The 11265-nt window shown below is 36.6% G+C and overlaps 1 protein-coding gene across 1 annotated transcript; it reads left to right on the forward strand.

The window, feature by feature from the left end:
• Window positions 1–3194: 3194 nt before the first annotated feature.
• Window positions 3195–10949, forward strand: LOC109094157 (dnaJ homolog subfamily C member 11). Its single transcript, XM_042713393.1, has 16 exons — window positions 3195–3344; window positions 4056–4185; window positions 4693–4766; window positions 4902–5003; window positions 5083–5229; window positions 6216–6338; window positions 6435–6508; window positions 6655–6844; window positions 6928–7013; window positions 7611–7727; window positions 7814–7969; window positions 8185–8254; window positions 8477–8534; window positions 8635–8777; window positions 9423–9552; window positions 9731–10949. The coding sequence occupies exons 1-16, from the start codon at window positions 3273–3275 to the stop codon at window positions 9754–9756; spliced, it is 1698 nt and encodes a 565-aa protein (XP_042569327.1). The 5' UTR covers window positions 3195–3272; the 3' UTR covers window positions 9757–10949.
• The last annotated feature ends 316 nt before the right edge of the window (window positions 10950–11265 follow it).

Below are 11265 nucleotides of genomic sequence, written 5' to 3' on the forward strand. Positions count from 1 at the left end.
TTCACAGATTATCTCGTTACTTAATTACCATTACATCACACACAAACATCTTTGTTTCCATCCATTGAACTTGTCACAATCATTTCTACTCTACTTTTATTCATCGTTAATTAAAATCCAATGGACTAGTTATTATATGACACTGACTTATTATAAGCTTTTTTTTTTCTTTTTCTTTTTTCTAACACTAATGGAACTGAGCTTGGGTCTGAGGTCAACTACAGCTCATTAACTAACCGATTCTTAATTAAAAACAAAAGAGGGCGCCGTTTGACTTTTTAAACTGAATTATTAATTTAAATTAAATTAAACTATAATTTTGGTTGCATAAAATAAATGAATAAAAGTCTGATAAACATCTTTTAAGTCCACAATTCGAATGTATTTATCATCTCTATATTCTTTGTTGATATTCTCTAATGTCGCATCAACCATACTGAAGCTTACATTGCGATCCCAATACCTACACTTGCAGTCTTGTCATCTTGAGAGCGAGTGCATTCAACAGGGAGTAACTGCAAGACTGTCCCAGGTCGGAAAATTGCCAAAGCTCAGCGACTTTAACACACGCTTGCATACAGTATCAGAGCGTGTTTGAGGCTAAATGTAGGCTACCCCTCAATTCATCATATTCAGGAACTCGCGTACCCCGAAAACGTGCTGTCGAAGAAAACTTTCTAATGTGAGTTAAAGCTGCAGTCCGTAAGTTTTGCCTCTTTGTCGCCATCTCTGTTTAAAAAACCTGCAATTGCAGTTACTTGCGGAATTATCTTCCTTGTGTGGGTTGTGAGGCGGCTTGGCTCAAGCGCTGATGAATCTAATGTTTTGAGGTGTGTGTGTGGTCACCGCTGTGATTGGTCTGCTAGTACCCCCCCCCCCCCCCCCCCCCCCCAAACAAAATATAACAAAGCATAGAACAAGTGTCTTATCATTTATTATAAAATGTAGCATTACAACACTTTGTTGTCCGTGACAAACAGTTGTTCTGCCATAGTACTTGTCCTTGTGGAGATTGAAGAATGCCATATTCTGCTGTTCCGTTGTCGTCTCTTTTTTTGTAGTTTTAAATAAATGATCTTTTCTTTGATATTTATTTGCCGCTGTCATGGCTGATGCTTCTCAAACAATCTGTTTCTTCTTCAGCTTTTGCCTTGGTCTGCGGGTCACACAAGCAACATGTCCGTGAACACTGCAGACTAGCGGTTTGCATGTGTACTGCACGTTGATGCGGACAAAGACGCAGAAGTATAAATGAAAACTGACACACATCCTACGGTGTATGTCCGAAGCAGAAGTATAAATCAGCCTTTACTGTACTTCGCAATCACAGATTCAAGCCTACGTCTTGGAATATATGACCCAAATAAGAATTTTTACCGGATATTGTCATCTGAACAAGTAAGTAGCAAGTCTGCCACGTTTGTTCTGACCAACTGAGGAAAAAAGCATTACAATAAATTGCGCTACCAATGGTGATTTAAACTAAATTAGCTTGTATCACATCAAACCATGGAAATTATTATTAATGTTATACTTTATTCCTAAATTGTTAATGTTAACAACATTGGCATTACATGACTATGTGAATATTTTAGATTTCAATTTCTGTACAGTCTAATCTCTAATTGATATACCACTCGAATGTCATATCAAGAAATTCTTTTAACACAAAAAGTTAATTATGCTCCCTTCGAAGTGGTTGTCTTTAAAATACACATCTTAGTAATTCCAGGCTATCTGTAATCAGAAGCACATTTAAAACTGGAATATAATTTAATTTCATTCACATGTGTTTCATAAACACATAATCCTTTCTGGATTACAACCCTCCATCAAAATGGTAAATTTAATTATTCTAGCTGCTGTGAGAAAAGGCTATAAACGATCCTCCACCTGCAGGATCCTCACGTGCTATAGACTAGTAGCCTTGACAACTTCTTTATGTTTACAGATATTACGTAATGACTCAGCGGCATGCTCGAATTTCCCAAGAAAACCTACCCGTACCACTCAAATTGACCCTTTCACGTTTAACGGTCATCAGCATCGTAAATCCTCGAAAGTTATTCATATATATATATATATTTTTTATATGTACATTTATAACACTTTTCTTTGTAATATATCACCTTTGCATAAAAAAAAAAAAAAAAAACAGTGAACACTAATGCAATGCAGTGTTTCTGATGCAGTGTCTATGGGAGGGACGGTAAATTTGACATCGTTCTCTCTTCTGACTACCGTTATCAGTCTCTCTTAATTTTTTTCCTTTTTTCGAAAGTCATGAAAACACTGTTGTGGAGTTTTTCTTTTGCTATTTGAGCATATGGGAATGTAAAAAATATATTTGTGGTACTCTCCCATTCACTGCTCTTCATGTTAACCCAACTATTCCGCTGCTGAGAAACCCAGAAATGTGAAAAGGTCCATTATAAAAAAAATATTAACAAATAACCGTTGTGAATGGGGCTAAAGTAAGGCGATAGTTTTGAACACTGGCTGGTTATGTACTTGCTCAAATATTGATTTTTAACCAAAAAAAAGTCATGGACTGCAGCTTTAAACGAATAGAAATGGCATATAATGTGGTTATATAAAGTGTTGCATGTTTTAATGGTACAGAGATGAGATTGTGGATTTTCTTAACCGTTTGCAACTGTTTTTTAATGTTGAATGGACTACTGAACACACATTTAGAGGTTTATTGTAAAGTGCAAAGTATTGAAAATCAAAATGTGCAAATAAAGCTCTGTAAAACTTGCAAGATGTTGTACATGTGTGTCCCTAAAGTTCTACCAACACTCGCGGTCTTAACAACCACTTGAAGACTTGAACTAAATAGGCCTACAGGAAGGAAATGCGTTGTGGAAATAGAAACATAGTAAAGCGCAATCATGACAGTTAAGGCTTGAAGGGATACAGCAAAAACTGGTGGGCAAGCGAAAGAAAAAAAAAAAGTGAAAGTGACGTGACATTCAGCCAACTGGTGGGCAAGCGCACATCAATATAACGTAACTGTACAGCAATTACTACTACTTTTGCATTATTGTAAGGGGTGTGGGTACTGGGTCCGCATGCATATTTATTTGGACAGGCCCAGATAACCACTGATTTATATAGATCAGTGCAGAGAACTCACCGCTTACAATGCTTTTGGTCAGTGTTTCCTCCCATCCGGGGGTGGCGCTGAAACCCTTCATGCGCTCCGATTCTGCGCACCAAAATCAGCGTAGTTTAATCTGGCGCTGGAGCGGGCATGAACGGTGGTAAATATGGCGGCGGCCTTGGATGAAGATGAAATCGACAATGATGACTATTATTCTCTGTTAAACGTCCGCAGAGAGGTATGACAAATAGATATTAATGTAGATGTTTTCGGTGAGAGAGCCGCAAGCGAATGGTAAATGCAAACTCTTCAAGTATCACGCTTCTAAAAAGGATCAGACAGCATGTCGTTAAGCTGTGGCTCAGTCAGCACACCGTGACCCTTACTTATCATTGTCTTCATGCAGGAATTTGACTGCATGGTCACTAATAGAAAGGATGCATATAATATATAAATGCCTTCTGTTCTCTTTAGACTTAAACTTGAAGTATAACCACTAATGATTCCTTTTGACGCTTCTCAACTGTAAAAGTGAAACCGCTTCTAAATTGTTGACTTCAATCAAGAAAACGCTACATGTTATATTAAAAACATAAATTAAACAAGGTTTTCATGTCTTTGCTAGACTCACCGTCATGTTGCTCCAAACTTGTTTAACTTTCTTCTGAGGAGATGTTATTAGGGACTGACAGTCATCTTTTGGCATAAAATGTAATCAAATGGTGACTGACGATTTCATATTGTCTTAACTTAATGGAACAGAACAGAAAGCCATACATTTTTGAGTTAACTGATGTGTTCACAGAAGTCTTGAAAGGATTATGAAAGGATTATAATTTGTCTTGGTTACAACTTCTGAACTTGTTTTTGGATCTGATTTTGCACCTGTTACAACTTCCCAAGAGCAATGCTGTAGGCTTATGATGAATTATTTCTGTTTAACTTTAAGGCCACACAGGATGAGCTCAAGGCTTCATATCGCCGCCTTTGCATGCTCTACCACCCAGACAAGCACAGAGATCCAGAGCTTAAGAGGCAGGCAGAGCAGCTTTTTAACTTGGTTCACCAGGCCTATGAAGGTACAATGTTTTTGTAAACTCAGCTTCTCAAGTCCTTTGACAAAGTAAGCCACTTTTGCTGCATTATGGCATGTCTCTGTTTTTACTGTCAAGGAATTTTGTTGTTAAAGGGATAGTCCACCCAAAAATGAATATTATGTCATCATTTATTCACTCTAATGTTGTTACAAACTTGTAATGCATTTTTTTCTTCTACTGAACCAATAAAGGACATATTTTGAAGAATGTTGGTAACCAAACAGTTTCAGTTTCCTTTTGTCTTCCATTGTATTCTTTGTCTATGCAATGGAAGTCAATGAAAACTGAAACTGTTTAGTTACCAGCATTCTTCAAAATATCATCTTCTGTGTTCCACAGAAGAAAGAAAGTCATACAGGTTTGGAACGACATGAGGGTGAGTAAATGATGACAAAATTGACATTTTTGGTTGAACTATCCCTTTAACAGACAGCAAGTTTTTAATACCAAGTCATGAATATTTCATGATTGTGATTTGTCCTTTTGCAGTACTAAGTGATCCACAGTCTAGAGCAATTTATGATGTATATGGGAAGAGAGGGCTGGAAGTGGAAGGATGGGAGGTAAGTTGAAGATTCAGAACTCTAAAAAAAAATGCTTCAGCATTCATTCCATAGTTCTGTAACATTTCAAGCAAATAATTTTCCTAGTGGGCTTTTGTGTCATCTTTTTGTGCTCACTGCAATAATGATTTCTAGGTAGTGGAGAGGAAAAGAACACCAGCAGAGATCCGTGAAGAATATGAGCGACTTCAAAGAGAGAGAGAGGAGAGGAGACTACAGCAAAGGACCAACCCAAAGGTTTGATCTAATGCGTTCAATGCAGCAGCCGCTGTCATCATTAATACAGGTCTTGCTGATTGTTCACTGTCTTACTCAGGGGACAATAAGTGTGGGTATTGATGCGACAGACCTATTTGATCGCTATGAGGAGGATTATGAAGAGATCTCTGGTGGTGATGGCGGCGGCGGCGGCGGCTTACCGCACATTGAGATCAACAAGATGCACATATCCCAGTCAATAGAGGTACATCATGTCTCTTTTAATGTATACTCTCATAGACACAACACTGTTCAGAAGTATGGTTCAGTAAGATTTTCTTTTGAAAGACATCAATACTTTTATTCAGAAAGGATGCTTTAAATTAAATGTTAAAAAGAGACTTCCATTTCAAATAAATGCCGTTCCGTTTAGCTTTCTGTTCTTCAAAGAATACCTGATAAAAAGTATTGTTTCCACAAAAATCTTAAGCAGTACAACTGTTAAGAAGTAGCTGTTGGTTATATAAATACGTTTTTTAGCAACAAATCTACATATTATAATTATTTCTGAAGGATCCTGTGACACTAGAGTAATGGCTGCTGAAAATTCAGCTTTGTCATTACAGAAATAAATTAGATTTAACAATAATAAAATAAAAATAAAATACTAATAATATTTCATAATATTGCTGGTTTCACTATATTTTTTAACAAAAAATTCAGCCTTGGTAAGCATGAAAGACCTCTTTAAAAACGATTAAAAAAAAAAAAAACATACTAACTCCAGACTGTTATGAGGTTATGATTGTGCACAATGCAAGTGTTTACATATAAATAGGCTTTCTGTGTAAGGGTCAATAACATGATGCGCTTTTTTTTTTTTTTTTTTTGGATTTATTCATGTATTTCAAAATGCATTACTTATAGTGACTTGGTATTTCATGTACACATTTCTCTGTATTTGTTTAAAACACTTTTTACTTTGAAATACTGTGTGTGTATATATAGAATTAATAACGTAAATTAATAGTGTAAATATATTTAATTAATAAAATATAATTATATTTAAACCATTAAATTCAAACTTAAAAACAAAACTTTTTCATGAAATCAATATATAAAAAAGCACATTTCAAAGAACTTTCTAAGAGACTTTTACTTTTGTTTATTGTGGAAACACACTTATAAGTCATTGGCCCTGATCTTAAAACACTTGTAAGGCTTATTTGCTGTCCATCTCTGCTCTCATAGGCCCCTTTGACAACCACAGACACAGCCATTCTTTCTGGCTCTCTCTCCACACACAACGGCAATGGGGGAGGAAACATAAACTTGGCCTTGCGACGAGTTACCTCAGCTAAAGGCTGGGGAGAAGTAAGTGCTTTCAGTTAATGCTTGACATAATAATTGACTGGATTATCATTTTTGCTGAGCATGTAACCGTTCATGATTCATACATGTTTAATACAGGTTGAGTTTGGGGCAGGAGACACACATGGGCCTCTCTTCGGGTTGAAGATTTTCCGTAACTTGACTTCACGCTGGTAAGTACAGCACATTTCTGTGGTGTTTGAGTAATTTAGGTATATTATTATTACTTTATTTTTTTTTTTTAAATAGTTTTGACTGTTTTTATTGCAAGTTACATGCTGTTCACTGTATTGTATACTGAAATATTTGTGTTTTTCAGCTTCACTACGGCTCATTGTGGCATGCAGTTTTCATCCCGTGGTATACGTCCGGGTCTTACTACTATGCTTGCACGCCACCTGGACAAAAACACTATGGGTTATTTACAGTGGCGCTGGGGAACTCAGTCTTCCATGAACACCAGCATCGTCAGGGACACCAAAAGCAGTCATTTCACCTTCGCTGTGCAGGTCAGTTGCTGTTATGCACAGCACAAGTGCTTTTTTTTTTTGTTTTTCAATCATTGTTCATCATCTTTTTTGTATTGCCGTAGTTGGGAATTCCACATACATTTATCATGATGAGCTACCAGTACAAATTCCAGGATGATGATCAGACCAAGATCAAGGGCTCTGTCAAGTATGTATCTGTGGATGCTGCCTTTGTTTTTGTTTTTTGGCTAATTCCTTATCAATGTTTTACTTTATCATTGTGCTTAATTTTGTTGCTTATCAAGCTCCCTGTTTGACACAGATTTTATCTTGACTTTTTGTAAACCGCAAAAAAAAAAAAAAAATGGTTTGGATTAAATCGTATATGTACTTTCTCTTATCTCTAAATGCTTGTATCTGATTCTTATAATTATTTTGAAATGCACCTTTCCTCATATTTGTACATCCTATCAGTTAGAGTCTTTGGTTTGAGCTGTAGTTAAATTAGGTTAGTCTTGTATTTTTATTTGCATATTTCACGTTTAAGATCAAATATTATATGGCGAACACTCTTCAGTATTGCTGTGGACTCCCTGGGGTTCACAGACCTACTGTTAAATACAGCTATATAAACAGCAAATCGGTGTATTTGTCCTTGCAGTATAAATGCAGCATCTGTGTCTGATATCCTAGATTCTGTATTCATATTACCTGCAGTTTATTTGTGGTTGATCACTACCAAGTGTCTTAATGATTCTCATTTTTCTGTTTCTGGCCTGTTAAAATATCAGCACTTGTGTTGCAGGTCAGGGTTTTTCGGTACGGTGGTGGAATACGGTGCTGAGACTAAGATCAGTCGCCACAGTATCCTGGGTGCTACCGTCAGTGTTGGAGTACCTCAAGGCGTCTCTCTCAAGATCAAGTAAAATGCTTTTGATCATTTTGATGCTGTTTCCCAATAGAAGTTTTTCAGTAGCTCTGAAATCTAGGTGTTTTTGTCTATCCCAGGTTGAACCGAGCGAGCCAGACGTACTTCTTCCCCATTCACTTAACAGACCAGCTTCTACCCAGCGCCGTTTTTTATGCCACTGTCGGACCCCTTGTGTTCTACTTGGCCATCCAGCGGCTAGTTATCAGACCTTACGTTCGTGCTCAGCAGGAACAGTAAGCCATTTTAGCTGATTAAATGTGCAGAGTCATAGTAATATTCTCCACCTGTTTCATTTTGTTGTCTTTTATTGGCCAGTTGACTTCCCAACACTCTTCTCCAACATTTATCCCCTGTGAGTCTGGAAAATAATAGACTGAAATCTGTTTAAATGGCTTTGAAACTGAGTAAAAGAGCAAATGAGTGAATCAAAATTGAACCTTTTGTTTAGGGAGCTTGAGAAGCAGAGGGAGAGCTCGGCATCAGACATTGCCAAGAAGAAGCAAGAGGCAGAAGCAGCTGTGAGTTCATAACGTCTAAATACACTGCAAATAATTTATAATGCATGATCGTTTAAAGTGGTCATAACTTTCACGGCAGGCTCTTTGTGTTTGGAGAAACAATGAGGTAGTGTCAGGCTATCGTTCCTATCTGCACATCAGTTTCTGTGTCAGGGTGATAAATGTGTCCCTTCACTATGTGCATATACAAGAAGTCTTATTTGAAATCACTCTTTTCTGTAGGTTATGCTGATGCAAGAGTCTGTGCGTAGAATTATCGAAGCAGAGGAGTCCAGAATGGGTATGACCGCAAAACTCCCGATAGCATTGGACGTGATCAAACTGTGACTTTGAACTTGCTGCCAATTGAGGTTTGGTGACTCAGTCTTCTTGTGTACCAGGTCTGATCATCCTCAATGCCTGGTATGGCAAGTTTGTGACAGACAACAGCCGTAAGCACGAAAGGGCAAGGGTCATTGATGTGACGGTGCCTCTACAGTGCCTGGTGAAGGACTCCAAGCTCATTCTCACAGAAGCATCTAAGGTAAAGCACCTTGCTTTGTAATTGGTTTTGGTCCAAAAGTCTAATAAGGGATGAAAATAGAATTTTTTAGCAATGAATTCTCCAAAGCTTGATTTTGCTTCTGAAATATTAAAGGTATTTTTTGGTATTGCTGTACTGAAAGAGAGGGAAAAGAAACTGCAGATTAATTAAAATGATAAACAGTGTACACAAGAGTTCAAAAGTTTGAGGTTAGAATGATTTTTCTTTTTTTTTAAGAAAATACTTTCAGCAAAGTTGCATTAAATTCATTAAAAGTAGCAATTTTGACAAATATATTAACCAGAAGAACTGTTTTCAACATTGATAATGAGAATTTTTTATTAAGCACTAAATCAGCTAAATATTTTTGACAACTTTCAAACAGTTTAAAGTCTTACCAAACCCAAACTTTTGAACAGTAGTGTATGTTTCCGTGATATCCCAATAAATATTTACATTTAAGAAATGTAATTCTCACATACTGTCCTCAAAGGTCCTAGTGTTGCACTCTTATAGTATTGTTTGAAATGTTTAACAAACAGAAAGATAATAAAAACCAAACCCTGAGAAAACCGAACTGCTGGACCCATAAAGTAAAATGTTGTTGCAAGTATTAATTGGATGTTTTTGCATTATTGTCCTCAGGCTGGGTTACCGGGCTTCTACGACCCCTGTGTAGGTGAGGAGAAGAGTCTGAAGATGCTGTATCAGTTCAGAGGCGTGATGCACCAATGTCTATGTGGTGATACAGAAGCACTCAGGATACCAAAACAATGTGAGTATGCAAACCAAACAAAACAATCTGCAGTTGATTTAGAGCATTTATTTTAATACATAATATCTTGACTTCATGACGACAAATGCTTAATTGTGTTTACCAGCAGTAAAGATGAATGCTATTTCCAACTGTAATTTAAAATCTCATGTTGTTTTGTCTTTCCTCTCCCTTGTAGCCCACAGGATTGATAATGACAGTTAGGAACATGTATCTCTTGAGCTGAAAGGGACAGTTTGGACTGGTATAGACAGATGAGACACAGATGTTGCCCTGGAAACACTCTGTGCCCTTAAAAGTCTTCGTATACCTATTTATCCTTTTAAAATATTATTCTACATGATGTCTGTTTTCAAATTAGAACATTTAATTTGCTGAATTTCCATGAATAAAAATACCCTTTCTCAGAAAAAGTTAGACAACATATATATTTTTGTGTTGGTAGGCCTTACAACCATTTTTAAACAAAGGCCCCCTTCCTCAAATACGGTGCCTGTAATCAGCACTCAGTGGAGAGAGGTATTTTTCTCTCATTACATCACAGAGAAAACATTGCTGCTTGATCCTACTCACTGAATCCCACAGGAGCTGGTGTAACCCAGCTGTCAGCCTTCTTTCAATATCTGACTTTTTGTACCCCCAGCTTCCAAATAAATGATCTTGCAAATGTTCAGGAGGCAAAGCATGTTCTTAGTGAAACCCTGGCTGCTTAATCATTTGCATTATTTTTCTCTTTCATCCCAATCCCTTGAGTCTAATATTTGGAGGCCCACCTCTCTTGCTTCAAGTCTGTCAGCAGTTTCACAGGAGTTGATGGGGCCAATGCACACAATATGCTGGTACTGTCTATTGCGTGCTGGTTGAGAAAACAGAATGTGAATTGTATACTAAAACTCATGTAGGGCTTGTCTCCCACCTTGTGTCCAAAGACTTGAATAGCAGTGGATGAAGGGATAACGGTGTAATGTCCTCTGTTTATATTTAAGGCTCAATCTCCCTTAATCCCTGCATTTTTAGTGCCATAATTCATACATGGAAGATCTAAACCCCCATTACATTCTTTGGTTGATTTCAACTTTTTGTTGCCTTTTTGGTATTTGGGATCTGTATGCAAGAAAATTCAGTTGTCGTGGTAAATGATACATCTTTTATTTAAACGACTGACTGTATGGAATCTCTTTTTTTTCCTTTTTGAGAAGTATAATTTATATGAAATGTCCATTCTGCACGCTTGCCATTTGAATGATGTTTAAAAAAAAAAAAGACAATCTGTAATTGTTGGCTGGAGTATTGGTTTGTTCAAAGGCGTTTGTTATACTTTACCAAATGGCCTACCATTTGCAGCAAGTATAGACTGTAATTTTTAAAATAAATCATCAAGGAACAATGGAAATGTATATTGTGTTTGAATGGTGTACATGACTTTTATTTTAAAAATGGAGCAATTTTTACATAATGTTTCCTCAAATGTTTTAAGCAGGGTGACATTTGAAAGAATTTAACCAGTAACACTTTACAGTAAGGTTCTATTTAACATTAGTTAACTACATAAGCTAACATGAGCTTAAAAGCATTTAATAATCATAGTTCATGTTAATTTCAACATTCATTAGTACATTATTAAAATTAGAAGTTTTATCTATTGATATTTAATCGACCTGAGCTAGCATGTACTAGCAATTAACTGTTATATTTTTATTAACTAATGTAACT

The sequence above is a fragment of the Cyprinus carpio genome, chromosome A23 (assembly GCF_018340385.1).
Source record: "Cyprinus carpio isolate SPL01 chromosome A23, ASM1834038v1, whole genome shotgun sequence".
Lineage (NCBI taxonomy): Eukaryota > Metazoa > Chordata > Actinopteri > Cypriniformes > Cyprinidae > Cyprinus > Cyprinus carpio.

What these genes read in the sequence shown, in the direction of transcription:
- LOC109094157 (XM_042713393.1), top strand. Translation starts at nt 3,273, where the DNA reads ATGGCGGCGGCCTTGGATGAAGATGAAATCGACAATGATGACTATTAT. An exon ending in AAGATCAAGGGCTCTGTCAA is followed by an intron (nt 7,014 to 7,610) that starts GTATGTATCTGT and finishes CTTGTGTTGCAG; the next exon opens with GTCAGGGTTTTTCGGTACGG. An exon ending in AGCAGAGGAGTCCAGAATGG is followed by an intron (nt 8,535 to 8,634) that starts GTATGACCGCAA and finishes CTTGTGTACCAG; the next exon opens with GTCTGATCATCCTCAATGCC.